This window comes from Abramis brama (genome assembly GCF_963993115.1).
Source record: "Abramis brama genome assembly, chromosome: 21".
Taxonomy (NCBI): domain Eukaryota; kingdom Metazoa; phylum Chordata; class Actinopteri; order Cypriniformes; family Leuciscidae; genus Abramis; species Abramis brama.
The window spans coordinates 14,136,690-14,162,468 of record NC_139983.1 but is presented as its reverse complement, the minus strand read 5'-3'; the positions used below and the strand labels follow the sequence as shown (position 1 = coordinate 14,162,468).

Here is a 25,779-nt window from a genome sequence, read left to right as displayed (position 1 = left end):
TATAATGGTCATCATTTCAGAGGCTGAAGTCATCAAAGAGAAAGCTAAACCAGCCCCTGAGAAGAAAGGTAAGAGTTACCATTAACTTAGCATCATGAGTGATTTCACTTTTTGGTATCATAAATGTTAAGATAATGCAAAGAAGACATTTACAATCTCTAAAGATTTTAAACCATTCTCATTTCAGAGGCAGAAGTCATCAAGGAGAAAGTTAAAGCAGCTCCTGTGAAGAAAGGTGAATGAAATGAAATCATATCCTGCATATGCTGTCGCTTTCCGCTGTATGATCAATCACATCAGATCAATTTTAAACTGTTTTTATAGAGCCTGAAGTTGCAAAAGAAAAGGCTCCTGAACCAAAACCCAAAAAAGGTGAGATGTCTTCCCACAGATGTGCATTTAACTGCATTATTTGACATGATTGAAATTCCTTACTTTTTGTTTTGTTTTGTAGAGCCTGAAGTTACTAAAGAGAAAGCTAAACCAGTCCCTGAGAAGAAAGGTTTGACTTACTTGTGTTGATTGATGTTTTGTCATTATCAAAATGCTATTCTTTCTCTAAACATATTTGTAATGTTATCATTTCAGAGGCTGAAGTCATCAAGGAGAAAGTTAAACCAGCTCCTGTAAAGAGAGGTATGGATGTCAAACAAAACATCTTGCGTATACTGTTGTTTTCCACTGTATGATGTTTATTCATAACACAACAGAATACTGTTTTATAGAGCCTGACATTTCTGAAGAAAAGGCACCTGAAACAACAAAGAAAGGTATTCAAATACTGTACAGTTTTTTGTCTGTATATTCCATATGATAGAAACAAATCATCATTTTTTGTTGTCATCCCTTTTAGTCGAGGTTGCAAAAGAAAAGGTGAAACCAGTCCTTGAAATAAAAGGTTAAGCATCTAGTTCAAAATTCACGTTTGTATCTTATATGACCTCTTGATTTGATTTGACTTGATGCATATCGCAAGTTGAGAGAAGATGCAACAAATGTCTGCTTTTTTTATTATTATTTTTTAAATTTTTTACATTAAACTCTTCTTTTCTTTGCAGAACCGGAGATAATTAAAGAAAAACCCAAGCCAACACCAAAGAAAGGTATGCTTACTTGCATTAATTTGTGAAAATATTGACAATTTCTGTTGTGAGATAATGTTAACCTTTTGCTTTCACTTCATATGTTATGCCATAAAAATGTAGAGGCTGAAGTCATCAAGGAGAAAGCTAAACCAGCCCCTGAGAAGAAAGGTTTGATTTACTGTGTTACCTATGAAATTAATACAGTTCCTAAGCAAAATAAAATGTGATGTTAAAATATTTTATATTATCAACATTTTAGAGGCTGAAGTCAAGGAAAAAGCTAAACCAGCCACTGAGAAGAAAGGTAAAAGTTATAATTTCATGTGTCCTTTCACCTAAACTAAACAATCCAGTTGATATTTTGCCAAAAAAATGATATATACAGTATACACTACCATTCAAATGTTTAGTTAGATCAGTAAGATTTTTAAAAGAAGTCTTTTCTGCTTACTAAAGCTGCATTTATTTGACCTAAATTACAGCAAAAACAGTAATAGTGTCAAATATTTGTACAATTTAAAATAACTTTTTTTTATTTGAATATATTTTAAAATGCAATTTATTCCTGTGATATCAAAGCTGAATTTTTTGCATCATTACTCCAGTCTTCAGTGTCACATGATCCGTCAGAAATCATTCTGATTTGCTGATTTAGTGCTTAAGAAACATTTATTATTATGATCAATGTTGAAAACAGGTGTGTACACTTTAAACTTTTTTTAGGATTTAAAACTTTTAAACGATATATATATATATCTAAATATTTTTACGATTACCTTTTTCAGAGGCTGCAGTCATCAAGGAGAAAGTTAAACCAGCTCCTATAAAGAAAGGTATGGATGGAATTACTGATTATGACATTATTATGATCATTTATCACATGCAAAAAAAATAAAATAATAATGTTTTATATACTCTGAAGTTTCTAAAGAAAAAGCTCCTGAACCGAAACCCAAAAGAGGTTAGTTTCTTCTAGAACATTGTAAATCTAATCATAGCAACAACAAAACATTTTATGCAGAAAAGCTTAATTGTTTGACACTATGAAACTGAAATATTCTTATTTTTTATGTTTTGTAGAGCCTGAAGCTGTCAAAGAAAAAGCTAAACCAGCCCCTAAGTTGAAAGGTTTGGTTTACTGTGCTAACAATCAAGATAACAATATGCATAAATGTTATATTACACTACTATAATGTTTAAATGTTTTTATTTTATCAACATTTTAGAGGTTGAAGTCATCAAGGAAAAAGCCAAACCAACCCCTAAGAAAAAAGGTAGATGTTATAATTTCATGTGTGCTTAAACCCCTAAGTTAAAGATCAAATTCATGTTTTCTCACAAAAAAGAAAAGATATAATTTTTCTAAATATTCTCACATAATTTCCTTTCAGAGGCTGAAGTCATCGAGGAGAAAGTTAAACCAGCTCCTGTAAAAAAAGGTATACATTGAATTAAATAATCTGCTTATATTGTTGTTTTAATAATGTATGATAATCATTTATCACACCAAACCGTACGATTTTATAGAGCCGAAGGTTCCTAAAGAAAAGGCACCTGAACCTGCAAAGAGAGGTATTATGTGTGTGTGCAATTTTGAAAACTTGAATGTCATATATATGTTTTCATTTAGTAAGTTTTGCTCTGAAACATCCTTATTTATCTTCTATTCCCTTTCAGTTGAAGTTCCAAAGGAAAAGACAAAACTAGTCTCTAAAGAAAAAGGTACACATCTAGTATATGACCTAATATTGCTGATTTATCAGCAGCGTAGCAAATGTTGACAATTGTGACTTGTTTCTTTGCTTGCTTTGCTAAAATTACCAATATGTTTATTACAGGATATTTGAAAACTTACATGTTAACTTACATTACACAACATTACATCTGCTATTTAAAGTTAAAGTTCTAAAGTTAAACTCTCATGTTTTTCAGTACCTGATAAAACTAAAGACAAACCAAAGCCAGCACCAAAGAAAGATACTCCAATTTATCAATAAGAATAAGGCCAAAAAAGTCTCTGGTCAGTTTTAAGATCATGCTAATGCTTTTATATAATCATTTCATTTTAGAAGCTGAAGTCATCAAAGAAAAAGTAAAACCAGCCCCTGTGAAAAAAGGTTTGATTTACTGATTTATCTGTTCATTTTACTTTATTTGTAAGAAAAATACAAACATTTTGCTAAAGAAATTCTTTTCCCCACAAAATAATTTTACATTATTTTCTTTTCAGAGGCTGAAGTTACAGAGAAAGTTAAACCAGCCCCTGAGAAGAAAGGTAAGAGTTGCTTCTTTCTTTTTTTTTTAATGTGCGACTTTTTTTCCCCCCCGTGTTAAAGATGAAGTTAAGATTCATAAATGTAAGATTTTTACAGTCTCTAATATTATCATTGCCATTTCAGAGGCTGAAGTCATCAAGATGAAAGTTAAACCAGCTCCTGTAAAGAAAGGTACCGTATGGATGAAATCACAATGTGTACTGTTGCTTTCCCACTGTATAGTAATTCAAGTATCACATGGAATAAAACTGTTTTATAGAGTCTGAAGTTTCCAAAGGAAAGGCTCCTGAACCAAAACCAAAAAGAGGTGAGTTTTTTTTAATCCCAACACAAGCAGATAATATGTGCTTTAAAGAAAACAAAAAATTTCACAGTAAACAAAATTATCTTTTCAGAGCCGGAAGTCAAGGAGAAAGCTAAACCAGCCCCTGAGAAGAAAGGTAAAAACAAATTTGTTGTTGTTGTTGTTTTTTACATTGTGTGCTTTTATTCGGTGTTAAGGATAAATCTAAGATTATATTCTTATGAACTGAAAATATTGACCAATCTCTATATAATATCATTGCCATATCAGAGGCTGAAGTCATCAAGGAGAAAGCTAAACCAGCCCCTGAGAAGAAAGGTAAAAAATAAAATTTGTGTTTCTTTTTCTTTTTACATTGTTTGATTTTATTCAGTGTTAAGGATAAATCTAAGATTATATTCTTATGAATTGAAGATATTTTTCAATCTCTATATAATATCATTGCCATATCAGAAGCTGAAGTCATCAAAGAAAAAGTAAAACCAGCCCCTGTGAAAAAAGGTTTGATTTACTGTTTTATCTGTTCATTTTACTGTATTTGTAAGAAAAAGACAAAAATTATGCTAAAGAAATTCTTTTCCTCACAAAATAATTTTACATTATTTTCTTTTCAGAGGCTGAAGTTACAGAGAAAGTTAAACCAGCCCCTGAGAAGAAAGGTAAGAGTTGCCTTTTTTTTTCAATGTGCGATTTATTTATTTTTATTTTTTTTCTGTTAAAGATGAAGTTAAGATTCATAAATGTAAGATTTTTACAGTCTCTAATATTATCATTGCCATTTCAGAGGCTGAAGTCATCAAGATGAAAGTTAAACCAGCTCCTGTAAAGAAAGGTACCGTATGGATGAAATCACAGTGTGTACTGTTGCTTTCCCACTGTATAGTAATTCAAGTATCACATGGAATAAAACTGTTTTATAGAGTCTGAAGTTTCCAAAGGAAAGGCTCCTGAACCAAAACCAAAAAGAGGTGAGTTTTTTTTAATCCCAAAATATGTAATATGTACTTTAAAGAAAACAAAAAATTTCACAGTAAACAAAATTATCTTTTCAGAGCCGGAAGTCAAGGAGAAAGCTAAACCAGCCCCTGAGAAGAAAGGTAAAAACAAATTTGTTGATGTTGTTTTTTGTTTTTTTTACATTGTGTGCTTTTATTCGGTGTTAAGGATAAATCTAAGATTCTATTCTCATGAATTGAAGATATTTTACAATCTCTATATAATATCATTGCCATATCAGAGGCTGAAGTCATCAAGGAGAAAGCTAAACCAGCCCCTGAGAAGAAAGGTAAAAAATAAAATTTGTGTTTCTTTTTCTTTTTACATTGTTTGATTTTATTCGGTGTTAAGGATAAATCTAAGATTATATTCTTATGAATTGAAGATATTTTTCAATCTCTATATAATATCATTGCCATATCAGAAGCTGAAGTCATCAAAGAAAAAGTAAAACCAGCCCCAGTGAAAAAAGGTTTGATTTACTGTTTTATCTGTTCATTTTACTTTATTTGTAAGAAAAAGACAAAAATTATGCTAAAGAAATTCTTTTCCTCACAAAATAATTTTACATTATTTTCTTTTCAGAGGCTGAAGTTACAGAGAAAGTTAAACCAGCCCCTGAGAAGAAAGGTAAGAGTTGCCTTTTTTTTCAATGTGCGATTTTTTTTTTTTTCCCGTGTTAAAGATGGAGTTAAGATTCATAAATGTAAGATTTTTACAGTCTCTAATATTATCATTGCCATTTCAGAGGCTGAAGTCATCAAGATGAAAGTTAAACCAGCTCCTGTAAAGAAAGGTACCGTATGGATGAAATCACAGTGTGTACTGTTGCTTTCCCACTGTATAGTAATTCAAGTATCACATGGAATAAAACTGTTTTATAGAGTCTGAAGTTTCCAAAGGAAAGGCTCCTGAACCAAAACCAAAAAGAGGTGAGTTTTTTTTAATCCCAAAATATGTAATATGTACTTTAAAGAAAACAAAAAAATTCACAGTAAACAAAATTATCTTTTCAGAGCCTGAAGTCAAGGAGAAAGCTAAACCAGCCCCTGAGAAGAAAGGTAAAAACAAATTTGTTGATGTTGTTGTGGTTTTTTTACATTGTGTGCTTTTATTCGGTGTTAAGGATAAATCTAAGGTTCTATTCTCATGAATTTTTGAAAAAGAAAATTTAAGATCATGCTAATAATCTTTTTATTTAATATTATCAACACTTCAGAGGCCGAAATCATCAAGAAGAAACCTAAGCCAGCTCTTGAGAAGAAAGGTAAGGGTTACTTAAAGGAGAACTCCGGTCAATTTTAACATTGAGCTCATTTTTTTGTAAAAACGACAAAAATCGGTGTTGCCTACACCGTGTTATCCTCTTTTTAAAATTTGCACCCTGTTGACTTAAATGGGGCAAGTTTTAAACCTGCTTTTAGCCTCTTAACATCCTTGATGTGTCATTACAAGTGCACAGCCATGTGGAGTGATTCCTTCAGAGTGAACACGGGTGAATCTGACTGCAGTAGATGTGAAAGATATGAATAAAATTGATGTTAATTCAGCGAGCGCACATACATGTATTTACTTCCTGTTTTCGGTCGAAGTCCATCAAGGATGTTAAGAGGCTAAAAGCAGGTTTAAAACTTGCCCCATTTAAGTCAACAGGGTGCAAATTTTAAAAAGAGGATAACACGGTGTAGGCAACACCGATTTTTGTCGTTGTTCTCTGTACTGACAGCACTCCAAATTTACAAAAAAATTAGCTCAATGTTAAAATTGACCGGAGTTCTCCTTTAACATAGCTTGATGTGTGATTTCTAGTTAAAGACCAAGCTCAAATTTACTCAAATCAAGTTTTTCTCATTCTCTAAATATTTTTGATATTTTAGAAGTTGAAGTCATCAAAAAGGAAGTTAAACCAGCTCCTGTAAAAAAAGGTATGGATATCAATGAAATCCTGCATGTGCTGTTGTTTTTATGATTACTCATTACATGAATTAATACTGTTTTATAGAGCCTGAAGTTGCTAAAGAAAAGGCCCCTGAACCGGCACCAAAAAAAGGTGAGATCTCCCCATGGTAAAAATTAGGGTAATGTGCATGCTTGAAACTGAAATATCTGCCTGATATTCAAAAATATCAGTTAAACCCCCATATTTTGCAGCACCCGAGATAACAAAAGAAAAGCCAAAGCCAGCAACAAAGAAAGGTAGAGCAGTTTATATTTGAAAAATGTCGTATGTAACCCTGGTTCCCTGAGAAGGGGAATGAGATTGCACGTCTGATATTGGCACTAATTATAAAAGGTATAATTATAAAAGGGTACCTGTAATACACGTCATCAAATCTTTTGTCTGATGGAGACATGGCAACGAGATGCTATAAAAAAGTGACTCAGCTATGTCAACTTCTTTTACTTTGACAAAGCCCTTAGGGAGTAGCCGACCAAATGGGAGACCAAAGGACCTTCGATATTCCCACTACTTAAAGAGAGCGGCATAATATAATTGCCAAAGACACTCACCATGAAAACTCAACCCCTAGGGAAACTGCAAGGGAGCTCCAGGTCTACTTAAATACCCTATAGCAATTAGGGGAGAGTGCTCACGCCATGCTTCTACTTCTCATACACAGGAAAGGGAGGAAAATGAGAGCAGGGCATAACGCAGTGTGCTCAGTAACTCTCATTACTCCGACTCTAAACCCCAAGGGAGCCACAGGGGAGTTTAGGCCCTAATTAAAGACCCCAGAAGACTGGGGGAGAGCAGCTCATACCCTGCCTAGAGTAAAGGCACACTACCTAAGACCCGCTATAGCTAGTGCGTCGTCTTTTTCTTTGAGCTCTAGACCATAGTATGTGACAGATAACAAGGAGGGAAGCACCGTTGACAAACTTCCTCTGCTTGTTAGCATTGCCTACATAACTCTATTAATGTAGCATCAACCCTTAGGGCCATCCATAGGGGAGATATGTCCCAGACAAGAGAAAGGCAGTCTGCTGCTTCTTTATCTTGCCAATAACTCTCATTCAGCATACGCCAACCCCAAGGAGGCCGCAGGGGAGTTTATATAAAACCCCAAGTACACTGAAGGAGAGCAGCTCAACCCTAACTTACATATAGGCACTTCTCCAGTACATGCTATAGCTAGCTTTTTACTCCAGTGCAAACTATAGCATGCAATAGATAACCAGGAGGGATGCCCCTTAGGCAGTCTACCTCTACTTGTCAGGTTCTTGAACCTGGGTCATAATAGAGAGGCCTATAAATCACCCATTCATAGGGGACCATACATCCTAATTCAAGACCCAACAGTAGTTGGGGAGGAATATGAACGAAGTAGAGGGAATCTAACTGTTCACAGAAAAGAATATGGAAAAAAGATCGATTCGTGGTTTTTGAGAATCGATATTGAATCGACCACATTTTGTAAAAAACAATTGAATCGAAAAATCAGTTTTTTTGCCCAGCCCTATTTTTGAGAGCCAAATACGCTCTTCTTACCGTGAATGCATCATAATGAGCGCATTCAGTTCCCTCAGGAGTCAAACACACTCCAAAAGAGTGTTATCTAAAGGCCAATTCACACCACACCGACAAGACGGCAACAGACACTTCATAGAGTTTTGTAAGATCAATGTCTTACCCTTATCGGAGATTGTTGGCATCTGTCGGAGTTTGCTTTCGCCAATTGAACATACTAACTCAGGATTAGAATGTCTGATAAGTTACGCACTGTAATGTGGGGACTGACGGCATTGGTCTGCGACTGTCGGTGCAGTGTGAATTGGCCTTTACACGCACATACAAACTTACGGCGCTCGGTTTGTGATGCCATGGACTCTCGCCAGCCAAAAAATGTACGTCTTTTTCACACATGCTTCAGACACCGGTCACGCTGATGGCGTTCCCCATAGCATCAATATCAGACACGGCATCAAAGTTCCTCTTTGAAAGGGAACAATGTTAAAACATATTTCTATTTTGGCCAGTTTTAAGATAATGCTAATATTTTAAATATTTTATATTATCATTATTTTAGAGGCTGAAGTCGTCAAAGATAAAGCTAAACCAGCCCCTGAGAAGAAAGGTTTGAGTTACTGTTATATGTTATTAAATTGACATTATCCCTAAGCCAAAATGTGTTCTTCATCTAAATATTTTTATATTGTCATCACTGTAGAGGCTGAAATCATCAAGGAGAAAGTTAAACCAGCTCCTGTAAAGAAAGGTATAGATGTCAATGAAATCATCCTGTAATGGTGTTGCTTCCCACTGTACGATCATTCATCACATGAATCAATGCTGTTTTACAGAGCCTGAAGTTCGTAAGGAAAAGGCACCTGAACCAGTGCCAGAACCTACAAAGAAAGGTATTAAAATATAGTATAATCAATGTTTATCTTTTAACATTTGCAAATTTGAATACATAACTGAACACCATATGCATGTTTTCATATTTCAAGGTTTTCTCAGAAACAAATCTTTATTTCAAATCTCGTTTTCAGTCAAGGTTCCCAAGGAAGAGGCAAAGCCAGTCCCTGAAGAAAAGGGTACCTACAGTTGACGTTTTAATTTAATTTTTCCATTTATTTAATTTGCTATCATAAAATTCTACTGCCATGTTTCACAGAACCCGAAATAACCAAAGAAAAGCCAAAGCCAGCTCCAAAGAAAGGTATTTTTTGTGTGCTAGATTAACACCATTTGAATGTTAGAATGAACGGTAAATTAAACTACAGCTATTTAATAAGCTGTAACGATAACAATTTTCCTTAGTTCTGTGTTTTACATTTCTAAATATGTTTTTCATCATCACTAATTCAGAAGCTGTAGTCATTAAAGAAAAAGCTAAACCAGCCCTCCTGAAGGAAGGTATGAGTTTATGTGCTTCTATTTTTTGTGTGATATCCTCCTGTATATTGTGATTATTCTAGCAAATCAGGTTTTAGCCTCCTGAAATAAGGTTATTTCAGTCATCAATTTTTTTGCCAAGCCATAAGGCAAAGAGGTTTTTTGCCTTTATTCTGTTTTTATTATTATTATTATTATTGCTGTTTTAGAGGCTGAAGTCATCAAAGAGAAAGTAAAACCAGCCCCCGAGAAGAAAGGTTTGATTTACTGTAACAATCTAATTAACACCAAGCAGAATTTTATATTATGCTATACTAAGTTTTTTATTTATTCTGTATGTTTTTATTTGATCAACATCGTAGAGGCTGAAGTCATCAAGGAGAAAGCTAAACCAGCCCCTGAGAAGAAAGGTAAGAGTTACCAACATTTTACTTCCAATTTAAAGAAAATGTATATTTTACATGAATTTATTTATATTCTCCAAATATTTTTGCATCATTTCCTTTTCAGAGGCTGAAGTCATCAAGGAGAAAGTTAAGCGAGCTCCTGTAAAGAGAGGTATGGATGCAAATGAAATAATCCTGCATATACGTAGTGTTGCTTTCTGTAATATGATTTTTGTATAAAATTATTATCACATGAAACGATACTCTTGTATAGAGCCTACAGTCGCTAAAGAAAAGGCACCAGCACCAGAACCAAAAAAAGGTAAGTCTTTTTTGGAAATGTTGTAATTATACTGTTTTTGTAATTATATGTTCAAGTATAATTAAAGCTTTTTTCACAATTTATTCTCATGTTACCCTCTTATCAATTGCACAAAAGTTACATTTTGATCGCCCACTTTAGACATTCTATTAACTATAAATAACTTTGCAACTACATTTCAACTATTAGCCATTAGAGTATTAGTAGACTTTGGGCCCTATTTTAACGATCTGAAACGCAAGTGGCAAAGCGCAAAGCGCAAGTAACTTTGTGGGCGGGTCTTGGCGCTGTTGCTATTTTCCCGGCGGGATAAATGACTCTTGCGCCAGGCGCAAATCTAAAATGGGTTGGTCTGAAGAGCTTCATTATTCATAGGTGTGGTTTGGGCGTAACGTGAAATAAACCAATCAGATCGTCATCTCACATTCCCTTTAAGAGCAGGCGCGCTTGTTCTAAAGCAGATTCCTATCATAACGCCGGTTTCACACCGCAAGCGTCAGCGGCGCGTGAGCAGCGCGTATTTTTTTCGGCGTCCATGTTAATCAATGAGTGCATTCACACCGCACGCAGAAGCGGCGCGGCAGCGCGTAGCAGGAGCAGAGCAGGAACAGCAGTGCCGCGATAGTTTCGGCGCCCAGTCTATTTTTAACGCGCCGCTTACGCTGAATTAAAGTGACAATGCATTGATCATGGCCAAAATACACCGCAGTTTTACCCAAAAAGCGCATTGATGATATCTATTGTGTTTTAAACAGTCAATCAAATGACCAAAAGCAATTTAAAAAGAAAACAAATGTCCAAAAACAAACTTGTTGCCCGAACAATAAAAACAAAGATGAACCAAAAGTTATATAAATGAAATTATTAATGAAATAAGCTTCTTGACAAGTATTTTCTCTTAAATGTATTTGAAAACGAAATAAAGCAATGCCAACTTATCCATTATAGAGTCGTCTGTCTGTACACACGCCTCGGTTCAGCCGCGCGTGACAAACGGTTCCAGTGTGAAAGCAAAACGCGCGTGTCCTGCTCCTGCTCACCACACGCACTGCTCCTGCGCTGCTTACGCTCTGCCAACGCGTGCAGTGTGAAACCGGCGTAACGGCGGATTTGCCAGGCGCGCGCCAGGAGCAGTTCACAGCCGAGGAGAGCAACGCTCTCGTCAGGGACGTTGGGGATGGAGAAACCCACCCAAATTAACTTCGGTTAAAAAGGCGTATGATAATTTGGGTAAATGTGTAAGCTAGATGTATGCTTTTATAATAAATTATCTATCTATCTATCTATCTATCTATCTATCTATCTATCTATCTATCGTAATAATGTATGATTTGCAAAAATGAAAACTGCTGCTTCTGTGTAGATGAGAGAATCAAAGTGTATTCGCGTTGTGCACACGCTACATTGATTATGGCCAAGCATGCGCCCTTAAAATAGCATATGAATAACATGCGCAACGCGCCACTGACTTTAAACAATTTTTTCCTGGTTAGTGGCGCAATTGTTTTCTAAACCTGCAAAATAGCATGAAGGAACGTTTGCGCCGGAACACGCCTCCTTTTTTGCGCTGAACCGCCCAGGGAGCGCAAGTTCATTCCCTAGTTTAGCGACGTGCTTTTGTGGAGGGAAAAGCGCGCTTTGCGCGGGTGCAAAATAGGAATGATACATGCGTCGGTGTACAAAGTCAATTGCGCTGGGTGCAAGATAGGGCCCCTTGTGTTTAAAGGAGTAGTTCACTTTCAAATGAAAATTAGCCCATGATTTACTCACCCTCAAGCCATCCTAGGTGTATATGACTTTCTTCTTTCAGACGAATACAATCGGAGTTATATTAAAAAATATCCTGGCTCTTCCAAGTTTTATAATGGCAGTGAATTGCAAACAACAGATTGAAGCTCAAAAACGTGCATCCATCCATCGTAAATGAACTCCAAATGGTTCCAGATGGTTAATAAAGGCCTTCTGAAGCAAAATGATGAGTTTGTGTAAGAAAATTATGAATATTTAAAACTTTAAGTATTAATAAAGTAAGTAAAATAACTAGCATCCTGCCAAACGAACATACGGATTCCGCTTAAATGTAAAGCGCAACTTATGCGAGTAATGCGACTATTCTATAATACTGTATAGAATATTCAATCTGTTGGTTGCAATCCACTGCCATTATAAAACTTGGAAGAGCCAGGATATTTTTTAATATAACTGCGATTGTATTCATCATGGCTTGAGGGTGAGTAAATCATGGGCTAATTTTCATTTTAAAGTGAACTAATCCTTTAATATCTGCTAACACTTTATTTTGATGGTCACTCAACAGACATTCTACTGACTATAAGCAAAGTTCCTTTAAGGCAAGTCATTTCACTCGGCGACCATCTTTGAAACACCTCTCGGGCTGCTATTTCAGTCAAGCAAGTACAGCTGCTATCACTTTAAATGGGGAAACATCAAATTCTCCAAAGCTGTTCATCAAGCGTTACGATTAAATTTCATATTTGAATGCGGCAATAAAATCTGACAACAACTGTCTCATAAATTTTGTTTCGAAATGGCTGGACCAGCCATATTGCACGTTCCTCTTTCTCCTTTTCATAGTAATATGAGTGCAACGTCTTTGAATATCTAAAGTTTTTACGATAAGTAACTTTGCACGTCAACGTATTCTGCTAACCCTAACCTAACAGTCTACTATACTAGTTGCATAGTTAGAAAAATGTCTAAAGTGGTCTATCGAAATAAAGTGTAACTGATAAGAGCCTGTCTGAATGGCCACAGATCATTACACAAATGATTTCAAAACACTTGTGAACACACAGATGATGTTGGTCTTATCGGTCTGAATGTGGAGCTCCTGAACTCCATCAACCAAAAACTGTCTCTTCTGGATTTAATGAGGAAGGACATTGGTGAAATGAAAAGTGATCTGGAGTCCACTCAAAATCAAATTACACTTTTACGGATGGACAACAGAACAATGAAAGGTATTTCATCCATGCTAGAAATATTTACAATTTTGACATTATCAGGCTGCAAATAAACTTGTATTTCCCTCAATTATAATTCAAAGTAAAGCTGACATTACAAATAATTTCTTGATTTACGTGCTGCTTGTATCTTTTACAGAGCTGGACAACGTCAGTGTGAAAGTAAAACCAGCAGTCTCCAAGGAAAAAGCAAAAAAAGGTATCAAAATTTCTTAATTTCACAAGCTAGTCATGAATTATAGTCATCAAACTACAACTAAACAGGAATCAGACTGGACATACAAGTCTTAAGCCTAGTCCCAGACTAAAGTGCATATTTGAGCGGTTTCAACTGAAAGCAACTTGCACAGATATCTCTTCAAATATGTCAGTGCCATTGTTTTGTCTCAAGATGCACACCAGTAATGTTTTTTTCTAAGGCGTGTTTATAAAAGCTACTTAAATGTCCTAATTGAACTGAAAAGGCCTAATCCTGGCTTAATCTAAGCTCTTTCTGTGAAACCAGGTTTACAAATTTTTATATAAAGTGTGATTCCCTCTGCAATGTTCACATGCTGCGAGTGAGTGAAACTTTTTCTTTTATAGATCGTGATGCTCTGATGAACGTTACTAAGGCAGCACATTTAAAAAAAGGTAATGGGCAATCATTCTATAATCCAACCTATTATTTTACTTGTTTATTCTCAGGAATATTTTTTTTCTTTTGGAAGTTGACAGAGACAATTTGTTAATGAAATCGAAGCTTCGTAAGAGCAATATTTGAATATTCTACATTTTGCACTTCTACTTTTTGTGTACAGACTTTTATGTACTTTTTATCCATATTGTCTTTTCGTCAGCTCTGTATTTTGCATATATACAGTACAAGATGAGTGTAAATTATATCCGGCTCAATTATGAAATGGAAGCTTTCATTCAGCTTTAGCAAAGTTTTTCTTCTCCTCAACACAGAACGTGATGCATTGAAAAACGTCACTAAACCAGCACTTGGAAAGAAAGGTATGTCAGAAAACTTCAGTAGATCACTAGGTATAATATATAAATATATATAAAAAAATGTACGCAATTTTATGAATGCTTTGATTTCGTGGGCAATTAAGACCATACAAACCCAAATCAGAAGTGCATTTTTATAAAAAATTTAGTTTATATACAGTATATTAATATTAATGCTTTTATTCTCATTTCTTTGTAAAGTACTTGAATTGTTATTTAGATGAAAGGTTATCAAAACTAATTATTTATATCCACATTAAAAATGAGTAACTTTTTTATCCTAGACAAAGAGGCTCCAAAAGCTAAGATCAGACCAGAGCCCAAAAAGAAAGGTAAAATGTATTTTTTTTACTCCTAAAAATGTATGTATTTTGTAAAAACTCATCTAACACATTGACTTTCTCCTAGTTTCGTAAGGGATAAAGTAAAAAGATACATTGTTGTTTTTGTATCAGTGTTTGTTAAATAAAAATCTTTCCTGACGCTAGAAATCACCCGTGAAAAAGTCAAAGTTAAGGAACCTTTACAGAATGGTACTATGGCTGATTGCAAAGAAATATTATTTACTAACAGACTTTTAACAATGTTATTCTTCATTTCAGCAATAGTTCTGTATTTTTACACTCCAATAATAATAATAATTTCATATATTCATTAACAGACTTAACATTAATGGTTGATCATATGATATCTGAATAGTATATAATAGTTAATTCAGGAGTATAGAAATCTTTACATCTACATACTTGCTAAAAATATATTTGTAGACATGAATATATTGCTTGAGAAGAAATATTGAAAGTATTAATCCCACAGAGCAATCCAGCACATAATGAACAGGAATCCGCTTCCCAGTAAAAAAGAATGCATGAAGTATATGCTTTAGAACATGTCAACATAGGATACTTTTAACACAGCTATTTTCCTTTCTTTTTTTCTTTTTTTATTAGAACCTGAGCCTGTCAAAGAAAAAGGTATGCTTTTTTAGTCATGAGTGAATAAAGGCTTGTTTGTTTTTAATTAATTGCTTTTTTCCCCCAATTTAATAGTCAAGCAGTTAGGGTATAATGTGAAGTCCACGTATTCTGATTATGGGCAACATATTGATTATTTACAACCCCTCCTATGTACATTTTACCTGATATTTTGAATGTTCTGTAATCAGTAGTCCAGCCAACGGAGAAGGAAGCTGTCATAGACAAGGAAGTAAAAGGTAAGATTTGTGTGTGTGTGTGTGTGCGTGTGTGTGCGTGTGTGTGCGTGTGTGTGTGTGTGTGTGTGTGTGTGTGTAGTCCAGGTAAACCCTACACTATGAGGACAAAAATAATAAAAAATTGGTCCCGATGAGGAAAACAGCTTATAAATCAGACTAAATTATGTTTTTTGAAAATGTAAAAATGCAGAAAGTTTTCTGTGATTGGTAAGTTTGGGGGTTATGGTTAGGGGATAGAATATACAGTTTGGACAGTATAAAAATGATGTCTGTGGAAGGTCTCCATAAAACATGAAAACCCAACGTGTGTGTGTGTGTGTGGTGTAAAATAAGTTACAAATTTAGAAAATGTTTTTTTTGTTTTTTGTTTTTTTACTGTAGGAGTAGAACCTGATGTCACCAAAGATATTCCAGAGATAGAGGAGGGTACGTTTTTGTCACTATATCAAGTTTGCACTCAAGAACATGGTGAAGCTTTATATGCATTATGATCAAACCATATATACCATACATACAGTATGTGCTTGTTTTTTTAAAGCAATATCGTTTTAATTTATAAACCATCTTGACAAAAGAAATATTTCAAAGTCAGAGACAAAAGTCTGTTCACTGTACTTCTTTGTATGCGCTCTTCCCCCCCAAAAAATCCTAAAAACAGCCTCTAATTTGATTTCCTCTACAGAGGACATTCCCTACTTCCAGTGTTTCTTTGTGGATGAGGATGATACTCAGTATCCGTTCTTCCCCTTTTCACCGCCGCTGTGGTGAGTCCAGCCGAACCTCTGAGTCTGACGTTAAACAACATGTCAAGGCCAGTGGAGGACAGACCTCTGAAGACTGAGGAACCTGCTGATGGGATGCAGCATAGAGGTTCACAGTAGGTCCCACAGCATTACACCAACAACGACCTAGAAATGTGAAAGAGATATGAGTTACTTCCTGGATTTCGAAGGAAAACTTCTTTCTCAAATGTTTAAAGTCAAGTCACCTTTATTTATATAGCGCTTTTTACAATACAGATTGTTTCAAAGCAGCTTTACAGTGATAACAGGAAAATAATGCAACAAAGTTTGTTTCTAGAAGAACAGAGGTTGCAAACATTGCATTAAGCATTATCTCAAGGATATGCATTTCTTAATTGATACCATGGATTTGAGTATAGTTTGTCCAGGTACTAAGATCATACAATCTTTTATATATAAGGTACATTACCTCATTTTGATGGGGTGCTAATTCAAAGCATTCCACTGTTTTCTGTCAGAAGGAACGGAGGAATAGATCAAGATATAATAGATCAAGAAATATGTAAACAAATATATATTTTCTTAGTAACAACGTTTACTAAACCGTTTACAGACGTAACAACTGCACTGAGAAATAAGGGCTTTGGACAGTAAGCTCAGTTCCTCTGAATGTATAGATAATTTTATTTTTTTATTTTTTTTATTTATTTTTTAGTTTTCCATACATTTTATTTAATAAAATTTGCCAATAAATCATATATAGTTTGCCAATAAATCATGTTTATAGATCTATACTTCAGGCTCTATGAAACAAATGTTTTGCTCAGTGCTCTGTATGAAGGAACACACTGGATTTTGCATAAAGAAATGAAACTAAACAGTGGTGCTAAATCCAGGAAAACGCATTAAACATCAAGGAAACTGCACTGTTTTAATCCAAGCGAATGTATTTCTTTTTACATTGCAAACACTACCGCATTTTTCCACAGAACATTAATAGTTTATGTAGGTGAAAATGTGGGTGTTTCGCGATATTACATGGATAGACCTACCTAATTAAATGGAATTCTGATTGTGTTGTAAAAATAGTCTGCATTGCACATTATACTCGTACAGAAGATTTTTTTTCAGTATGGGATAAAATGATGTGCCAGATGAAATGTATTGCATGTAAGCACAGTGTTTCTCAGCACTGGCTTTGGTGGATCCCTGGCACTGCACCTGATTCTCATCAGCTCATTAGTAGAGCTCTCCTTTACTTGATTTAATGATGTTAGTGAGTGTTTAATAGTGTGTACTAATGAGACTCCTAAAATGTGCTGCGCCAGTGGGCCACCCCGGAGCCGTTTCTTTTACTGCAAATGTCTTTTCTGCAGGAGTTCAGCATGTGGCTCCATAGAGGATAAACTCATGTCTCTGTACAAAGATCTTCAAAAGTATGTGATATTATTTTTTTTCTCTGCATATGCATACTATAACAGTACTCGATTGTTACGGAAATAGGTCGTTTTTTGACTTACTTTAACCAGTAAGATTTTGGGCCTGTTGGCGTGTTTTCATACAAACTGTGCAGCAATGAATAACTTTTTCAAACTAGTTCTTTGCATAAGTGTTGCTTTTAAATATAATTCACAATTGATATATGTTCCTCAAAGATAATAGTTTTGCATGATGTTTGCATGAATTTTATTTGATCTAATCCAGACCATATTTAGTTTGTTTTTGTAATTAGAATTATATAATTTCTCATGTAATATTGTGGGGTGGGGGTTGTCTTTTGCATGGTTTTGCGGTCATATATTCAAAATGACAAAAGTTGTGAAATGTATTAATATGTACATTCTCTGTAAAAGTTATAGCCATAAACTGAAATCAGATTTATAAATCTTTCAAGAGAATCAACAATATGGTCACCGATCAAAAAAGAGCCCTGTATGCAACTGTAAATGCCAATAGAACTGCAATGCAACTCTAACTGTAATAGACTCAAATTCTGCTGAAGGTCTGATTTAAGACTTAGAAGAAATAAATGTTTGCAATTATCAAACCAATTGTTTGACATTTTTTTGTACAAAGCTATAGAATTATTTGTTATTTACAGAATTACTTATTTACAGACTTTTTATGCTATTCACATTTGTTTTTTATTAACAGCATTTCTGTCTTTTCTTTTCTTTGAATATTTCAATATCACCCATCATGGCAACATCCACCATCACCAGTAGGTGGCGTTACTGCAATAGGCTCTCATGTTTCCTTTCTGGTCCTTTTGTAATTTTCCTATAAAGGCAAGTAAAAATGTAAACCTAAAATCAATTGCTAATTAATAACATATGAATAAGTGTATTCACATTAAACTATTTTTACAATATTAAGTGATCCAAACTGCATTTAAATAACTGAAATGTAATGTAGAGTGAAATAGCTACATTTAAATAGCTTTTTAAAATAATTTAGATGATTCTAAAAGATTAAGGATTCAGAAACATGCACATTTTTGTAATCTATCCTACAAAAAGCTGCCAAAAGTTCAGTGTGTTAACTGCATTGGTATGCACACCCTGATTTGTGCTATTCAAGGTTCCTGCCAGACTGCTATTCAAGCATCCAAAAAAAAAAACTTAAACATCCCCATGCCAACAGAGGCCATTCCTAACTGAGCCTATCCTCAAATTCCCTTTGCATGGTAAGCTATATATTTTATTATATACACACAGTCATGTTAAAAATAAAGTACACCCTTTTGAATTCTATGGTTTTACATATCGAGACAATAAAAAAAATCTGGTTTGAACAACAAAATAAAAGTAGTATGCTGTGTTAATATTTATTTAACAAAAATAATTCCAAAATAAATAAGCAACATATAAGCAACAATTTTTAGGTACACTTTGCTAGTACTGGGTTGGACCCCCTTTTGCCTTAAGAACTGTCTTAGTTCTTTGTGGCACAGATTCAACAAGGTTCTGGAAACATTCCTCAGAGATTTCGGTCCATATTGACATGATAGCATCACGCAGTTGCTGCAGATTTATCGGCTGCACATCCATGATGAGAATCTCCATGTTCCACCACATCCCGAAGCTGCTCTATTGAATTGAGAATTGAGAACCTGAGTCTTGAATACTCAGGTAAGCTATGATGCTCTTCTGCAGACCTCGGTTGTAACTAGTGGTAATTTCAGTAACTGTTGCTTTTCTATCAGCTTGAACCAGTCTGGCCATTCTCCTCTGACCTCTGGCATCAACAAGACATTTTCACCCACAGAACTGCTGGATATTTCCTCTTTTTCAGACAATTCTCTGTAAACCCTAGAGATGATTGTGCGTGAAAATCCCAGTAGATCAGCAGTTTCTGAAATACTCAGACCAGCCCGTCTGGCACCAACAATCATGCCATGTTCAAAGTCACTTAAATCACCTTTCTTCCCCATTCTGATGCTCAGATTCCCTTGACCATGTCTACAGTACATGTCTACATTGAGTTGCTGCCATGTGATTGGCTGATTAGATAGTTGTGTTAAAGAGCAGTTGATGGTGTGTGTGTGTGTGTGTTTTTCACAATGGATTGCAGCTAATCATTACTATTTTTAGGAATACTTTTTCCTCTCCAAGTTTATTTGACATTTATTTATTTGCGACTACTATGGAATTTTAAATAGTTCTCACTGGTTCGACAATGACAAGAAAATCAATATTGGAACATATGTAGAACAGATGGCTGTTGATTTTCAGCAATGGAAGAGTTTGCACATAGACATCCCTCCATTATTACAAATTTGAAACTGAAACCAAATGAACACACATTCGTTTGAATCACTCTCTCACACTTAACATTGCTATCCATTATGCAACAAGACTACTCTAAAATTAAAAGCTGAGTCCCAGAGTGAACCGTGGTCCAGTCCTGGAACGGTGCCTGATTACAATCTGTGCATTGTCGACCGAAATATTTTCTCTTCTGTGTTAACAGTTCCCATGGCAGACATGGAGGAGTGTCAGGGTTTCCCAGAGCCTCTTTGCCTCTTTTCTTTTCATTGGGGAACAACGGGGAGAGTTTCTTTCATGATGCTTGGCAAGAGCATAATCTGGCAGTGATGTCACTCCCAAACTTATAGGCTATTGGCTACGGAAGAACGGACTACTCTCGGCCCACAAAGAAGAGAGGCAAAATCAGCTTAAAGCTGAACCGTGGTTGGCCTGCAGAAGAAAAAAAAGGGAGAAGATGAAGGCAAGCATTCATGCTTCCTGACAAATGACCACAGAGACTTGACATAGAGTGAGGGGCTGAATAGACCCCCCATATCCTCTCGCTTTTTTTCTCTCTCGCTCAGTCAGTTTGTAGACAAAATTAGTCTACACGGTAGTCTTGGCATTTTGGAAACACCTGTGGTGATCTAAAAGAAATGAAAGCTTTACTTTATTATAGGTTTTAGAATTCAGTTCCTAAATTAATCAAGCAACTGATGTCTTTTCATCTACACTGCTACTCAATATAAATGCAGAGGAATCATTCAATACACATTACAAATGAACATTAAATACTACAAATTCTTTATTATATAACAGAAAATGCAAAAGTTACTATTTTCGTGAGAAAATGCCATGATATTGCGAGCTAATTATGTATTGAAATATAATTTTTCTTCACATTTCATGTGCTCCATTCAGAAGTGTTGCATTGCCCTAAGATAATTTGCATTCGCTCACAAAAGCACCGAGAAATAGTTTTTCCTCCCAACTCATTTTATTTCCATCACAATGGTTTTGCAAGCAACTGCAATGTTTTTTGGGGGGGGAATGCAATTGAAATCACTAATCACTAATGTTAAGTTACTATAGCAAAATAGACTTATCAACCTTTAAAGCCAACATGAAATCAAAATTTTTATTTTTTATAGAATACTGCAGTATTTATTATGAATGATTTTTCCGTGCACACACACACACACACACACACACACACACACACACACACATATATATATATATAAAATTCATGTGCTCTTATAATCTTTAATCAAAATACCTGTCACACACATGACATCACAGCAATAGCAAACTACAAGGAACCAGTCAACAAAATCAAGTCCTACCCTACATTATTTCTGGTTTGAGAAGCCGTTTTACTCGGATATTCATCACAACAGGAAAGAAAAGACTATCACAACTTCTGTGATACTGACCACAATATCAAACTTCATGCCTACTTTGAATGCAGGAAGAAATCGCTTCCTATATCTTTTGATATTGACATAAAATCCTCAATACACGTCCAATCAAACTGCTATCTTGGCACAAATTCATCTGTAAATGGTAGCAGCCAGACTGCACCAACATGAACAAGTTACATGAACCTCAAAAACTATGATCCAAGTATACAGGGTAAAGGGAAATGCAACCCAGCTGCATTCAATAAGGGTTAATTTGTGTCATTACTTTTTACAATTGCTCCCAATGCAAACCCAAACCCGGTTCTCATCACAGCAATATTTAAGTGAAGCTGCCTGTCTCAGTGTTTGTCCTGGCAAAACTGCATTGTGATGTGTGGTTAAACATTTGTTTCATTAATCAGAGCAAGTTTCTCGTGAGTCTCATGCTATTAGGTCAGCCGTGAGTGCAGAGAACAATGGCTCATTACTTTCCACTCCAATTACGGCGCTTTTGTGACTGAAACAGTCCATTCACAATCTGCTTCACTGTTAGACTGAAGCTGTCGTGACAGCCATGGGTCATGCTAAACCGTCACTGTACAAATCTGGAACACACTGATTGAATCATTATGAGCTATAGCAGCCATGTCTTGACCGGACTATTGCATACAGGGTTATTAACTAAAACCATAAAGAAAATGTTGCTTGAAATGAAATAAACATTAACTGCTGTTTACTTTGTAATTATAGCCTATATCATATTTGAGTGTATACAAGAGGTTGTGACAAATTTTGGCCAGTGACGTCACACTATAGACTATGAAGCATCTGAACATGGTTGGTCAAATTGATCGAATGATGCTCCTACGTAAATACAACACAGATTATAGGATTAACTTTGACCCAGTGACAACGTGTCCCCTCCTGGCAGGTTCAAGTTGTGGAGAGGTTACTACCGGTCATCTTCAGAGGGCTGCACGATCATTCATAGTATTATATCTAACAGACACGGGGTTGTTCTTCTCCCAGACATTTTCAATACAGATGCAGATATCTCTGGCTTGCACTGAAGGGTCTTTTAAATAGACTTTTGCCTGTGTTCAAACTGCTCCAGAAGTAAAACAAACAGTCATTCAGGACTTCAGACAGCCTTTTTCTCATGCACAACTCTGAAATTCAATGAGTTCTCCATCTGAAGTGGCCGCTTGAAAACGCTAGAACAGTGAAATAGTTCAATAATCCTGGATAACAGATTAAGTTCAGTCTTCTCAGATATGACTCGAGTGTTGGCCATCCGCTCGGTGGATTAAGGCGGCGCAGCGTCGACTCTTAAAGTCATAATCTAATTAGCATCATAATTGGACTGGATTATGTGTAATGAAACTAAGTTACATGTAAACAAATCAGTACCATGTGGTTGTAGAACAAAAATATAATTAATTGAATTGTTTGAACACTAAACTGACAATTATGCATGATACCAATAATGCTTTGAAAGAGCAGCTACTGTGTAGAAATATTATCAGAGAAAGAAAAACCCTTAACATCTCATAGACTGATTCTTTCAATGCACAAATTACATTAAGATTCATTAGCACTATATGGAAGTGATAACATTTGCAATAACAAGCAATAAAATCTCCAATTATGAATATTGCAAGCAAACTGGGGATTGTTCACTTTAGAGAAAATAATTTAAATATACACTTCTTTAATTTTATATGCACTTTTAATTAGTTTAGTTTAGTTTTAATTTTTAAATAGTTCTTAATAGTTTTAAATTATGTTTCTGAAAATCTTGTTTCAAGAAATTGTGTATTGTGTGTGTGTGTGTGTGTGTGTGTGCGCTGTACATACTGCTATATAATGTTTTGTTTGAGTGACAAATATTAGGACTATGGAAACTTTAGGATCAAACCAATACTGTAAAAAAAGTTGCTGCCTTAAATTTGTAAGTACAATCAACTTGGATGTTTAAGTAACTACAACTTAAATTGCATTAAACTGACTTAAAAATGAGTTAAATGAGTTAAAACTTATAAAAAAGTTTAAAATTTCTCTTTTACAATTTTTTTCAGTGAATAAGAATGAAGCATTTAGACAGTAAGAAACAAAGAAACAATCAGTTTTTGATCAAGTGTGTATTTCATTCAATTTGACACAAATGCAGGCCTCAGTTATACAGTCCAACAACATTAATGACATTCTGCAACATTCAAAAACAGTTCAAAATGTGCATTTTATATAAAAGGTTTTACAAAACAAATGTCTTAAAAAGGGGAAAACTCTCAGTGGAGAATACAATGTAAAAATTCCCTTGTAATATTGTCAAGTTGCCAGGGTAACACTGAAACATCTATCAGTTTGACGTTATGCCTTTTCATATGTGCGGACAGCCTGCACGCCCTCAAAGGTCAAGGTCTGGAAACAGCAAAGACGAGGAGAGCATATTTAGGAACATTTAATATCCATGACACTGATTAAGAAGAAAAAACTTTGGAATTACAATTCTAAACACACACACACACATTAGTAATGCTGCTTACCATAATCATTTTGCCATCCTTGATTTCTCTGACAAACTTAGTCTCCTTGTTGTCCCACTTCTGAACGTGGACAAGATTGTCTCCTTCCAAGGTTACAGTGGACTGAAATGAGAAAAGTTGTGGATGATATAAACAAAAAATATAGCTTATCATATATGATCAGATTCGTCCAGAAGAAAAAGAGACTCAACCTGCTAAAAATACGTCAAATCGCTTTGTAAAACTGATTTTAGATATGCTGTGGAACACAAACCTTTACATGTCTGTCATCTGCTGTGGTTTCGTCAAACTCCTCTCCCAGTTTGAAAGAAATCTCAGTGTTTTTGAAGGTGCTCAGCGTCTTTACCACAACTTTGTCATCCTCGTGACTGATGACAATAGTGGGTTTGGTAACATTGCCTACTTGCCTAGTGGCAAAACCAACACCTGTGGAACAAAAGAACAAAATTATTTTTATTATGTAAACTGTACAGAAAATATAATTCATTGCACATAAACACCAGGCTGCACTAATGATGTTAAGATGTCTTTCTGAGAAAATAAATAAATAAAATCTTATTTTTACTTACCCAGTGATTTCATGTATTCATCAAAGTTCTGGCTGTCAACCAGTTTCCAAGTTGCACAAAATGCATCAACCATTATGACAGTTTAAAGCAGTGATCAAACACACAGTGGTCCTTGTACAGTCACTGAGTTCACAGTCTCTTAAGTGTCTACAGACTGCAAAGCCCAAACTAATTAATACTGTCAGGGAGGTGGGGCTTTGGGGGAAGTTTGTGCTGATTGGATGGATTTTTATCTACTCAAGCTGTGATTTGTTCAAAAACATGGCGAGAAGTGACACTGTATTTTCAATAGACTAATCCAATAATGGGTCTGGGATTTTGCATTTGAGAAAAGATTAAAATGTTACTTTTTATCTAATTAATCTAGATTATCATCTTAATAGTGTCCGAAATGATAAGGAATAGAAAAATGCATACAATATGTATTGCACAGAATATAACGATAAATAATTTTAATGCAATTTCAGGTCTTAATGCTTTTATGTTTGAATTATACATGATTTCAGAGCTGGGCATCTCTGAGGCACTTTTGTGAGAAAAATACATTACGGGGGCTTTCATCAATGCAGAAAATGACTGATCAAATAGTAACTCTCAAGCATTTTTTAGCACATCACAGTGCACAATAATCTGTAGTATGGCAGGCTGAATTGACATATAAAACTATGGTTTGACTATCCATAAATATCTTTTACATAGTTACAATTATATTTCGACGAGTCATAATTATAATTAAACTAGTCAGAAGGAGATATCTGCAATTATAGTAAGAAATCTGATTCGAGATATCTCTAAATAGGTTTTGACCAGTGTTGTTTTTGGCAGCGTCTTAGTCTTTTGGACGAAAATGCTTTTTAGTTTTAGTCACATTTTAGTCACTTATAAACTTCATAGTTTTAGTCAAGTTTTAGTCGACGAAAACGCAAAAAGGTTTTAGTCAAGTTTTAGTCAATTTTAGTAAAAAAAAAAAAAAAAAGTAGTCTTTAACAAATTTATTTAGGTTTAAAAGTATTGGAAATGGGCTTAGGTTTGACAGGTTGTAGCAAGTGTTGCAATTCATAACATTTTTTTTTTTTTAAATAACCCCTGAAATGATGACTTCTGGTGAATATTGTGGAAACTAATTGATACATTTAGATAAATATATTTCATACCTTATAGCATATTATAATACAACTTATATATTTATAGAATAGCAAAGTAGGCCTAATCAATATACAAGACTGAACCACATAGATGTGAAATATAAAAGCTATCATGATCATTTTGCCAACAATGAACCATGGATTTGTTTAGTTTATAATATGTTTTATTTTTAACTTAAACAAATACAACATATAACATTCAAAACTCACCGGCTTAGACTG

At 34.9% G+C, this 25,779-nt stretch overlaps 2 protein-coding genes across 2 annotated transcripts in view; one reads left to right on the top strand and one right to left on the bottom strand.

Moving 5' to 3' along the window:
* The window catches only part of LOC311072038 (uncharacterized protein), a 46,293-nt gene extending 28,099 nt beyond the window's left edge, over positions 1-18,194 (top strand). Inside the window, exons 64-120 of the mRNA XM_084096741.1 lie at positions 21-68; positions 188-235; positions 325-372; positions 455-502; positions 589-636; positions 711-770; positions 854-898; positions 1,059-1,103; positions 1,206-1,253; positions 1,345-1,389; positions 1,871-1,918; positions 2,008-2,046; positions 2,166-2,213; positions 2,312-2,359; positions 2,477-2,524; positions 2,613-2,657; positions 2,763-2,807; positions 3,155-3,202; positions 3,316-3,360; positions 3,485-3,532; positions 3,621-3,668; positions 3,757-3,801; positions 3,936-3,983; positions 4,119-4,166; positions 4,280-4,324; positions 4,450-4,497; positions 4,586-4,633; positions 4,718-4,762; positions 4,903-4,950; positions 5,086-5,133; positions 5,247-5,291; positions 5,410-5,457; positions 5,546-5,593; positions 5,678-5,722; positions 5,881-5,928; positions 6,539-6,586; positions 6,664-6,711; positions 6,813-6,857; positions 8,690-8,737; positions 8,831-8,878; positions 8,964-9,020; positions 9,156-9,200; positions 9,281-9,325; positions 9,475-9,522; positions 9,711-9,758; positions 9,864-9,911; positions 10,012-10,059; positions 10,162-10,209; positions 13,026-13,190; positions 13,333-13,392; positions 13,779-13,826; positions 14,145-14,192; positions 14,474-14,521; positions 15,140-15,163; positions 15,355-15,402; positions 15,784-15,828; positions 16,085-18,194. Of these exons, the coding sequence (XP_083952867.1) occupies positions 21-68; positions 188-235; positions 325-372; positions 455-502; positions 589-636; positions 711-770; positions 854-898; positions 1,059-1,103; positions 1,206-1,253; positions 1,345-1,389; positions 1,871-1,918; positions 2,008-2,046; positions 2,166-2,213; positions 2,312-2,359; positions 2,477-2,524; positions 2,613-2,657; positions 2,763-2,807; positions 3,155-3,202; positions 3,316-3,360; positions 3,485-3,532; positions 3,621-3,668; positions 3,757-3,801; positions 3,936-3,983; positions 4,119-4,166; positions 4,280-4,324; positions 4,450-4,497; positions 4,586-4,633; positions 4,718-4,762; positions 4,903-4,950; positions 5,086-5,133; positions 5,247-5,291; positions 5,410-5,457; positions 5,546-5,593; positions 5,678-5,722; positions 5,881-5,928; positions 6,539-6,586; positions 6,664-6,711; positions 6,813-6,857; positions 8,690-8,737; positions 8,831-8,878; positions 8,964-9,020; positions 9,156-9,200; positions 9,281-9,325; positions 9,475-9,522; positions 9,711-9,758; positions 9,864-9,911; positions 10,012-10,059; positions 10,162-10,209; positions 13,026-13,190; positions 13,333-13,392; positions 13,779-13,826; positions 14,145-14,192; positions 14,474-14,521; positions 15,140-15,163; positions 15,355-15,402; positions 15,784-15,828; positions 16,085-16,170 (2,846 nt within the window). The 3' untranslated portion in view covers positions 16,171-18,194. The remainder of the gene's footprint in view (positions 1-20; positions 69-187; positions 236-324; positions 373-454; positions 503-588; positions 637-710; positions 771-853; positions 899-1,058; positions 1,104-1,205; positions 1,254-1,344; positions 1,390-1,870; positions 1,919-2,007; positions 2,047-2,165; positions 2,214-2,311; positions 2,360-2,476; positions 2,525-2,612; positions 2,658-2,762; positions 2,808-3,154; positions 3,203-3,315; positions 3,361-3,484; positions 3,533-3,620; positions 3,669-3,756; positions 3,802-3,935; positions 3,984-4,118; positions 4,167-4,279; positions 4,325-4,449; positions 4,498-4,585; positions 4,634-4,717; positions 4,763-4,902; positions 4,951-5,085; positions 5,134-5,246; positions 5,292-5,409; positions 5,458-5,545; positions 5,594-5,677; positions 5,723-5,880; positions 5,929-6,538; positions 6,587-6,663; positions 6,712-6,812; positions 6,858-8,689; positions 8,738-8,830; positions 8,879-8,963; positions 9,021-9,155; positions 9,201-9,280; positions 9,326-9,474; positions 9,523-9,710; positions 9,759-9,863; positions 9,912-10,011; positions 10,060-10,161; positions 10,210-13,025; positions 13,191-13,332; positions 13,393-13,778; positions 13,827-14,144; positions 14,193-14,473; positions 14,522-15,139; positions 15,164-15,354; positions 15,403-15,783; positions 15,829-16,084) is intronic.
* Positions 18,195-23,419: 5,225 nt separating this feature from the next.
* fabp7a (fatty acid binding protein 7, brain, a) lies at positions 23,420-24,557 on the bottom strand. Its single transcript, XM_084097886.1, has 4 exons — positions 24,413-24,557; positions 24,097-24,269; positions 23,844-23,945; positions 23,420-23,718 (listed from the first exon to the last, which is right to left on the bottom strand). Exons 1-4 carry the CDS (start codon positions 24,483-24,485, stop codon positions 23,668-23,670), a joined length of 399 nt encoding a protein of 132 aa, XP_083954012.1. The 5' UTR covers positions 24,486-24,557; the 3' UTR covers positions 23,420-23,667.
* Between the last annotated feature and the right edge of the window lie 1,222 nt (positions 24,558-25,779).

Excerpts from the sequence above, each read along its gene's own strand:
- fabp7a (XM_084097886.1), bottom strand. The coding sequence starts at position 24,485 with ATGGTTGATGCATTTTGTGCAACTTGGAAACTGGTTGACAGCCAGAAC. Across the intron at positions 24,270-24,412 it reads TGAATACATGAAATCACTGG|GTGTTGGTTTTGCCACTAGG; the intron begins GTAAGTAAAAAT and ends TTTGTTCCACAG. Across the intron at positions 23,946-24,096 it reads CAGATGACAGACATGTAAAG|TCCACTGTAACCTTGGAAGG; the intron begins GTTTGTGTTCCA and ends TTCTCATTTCAG.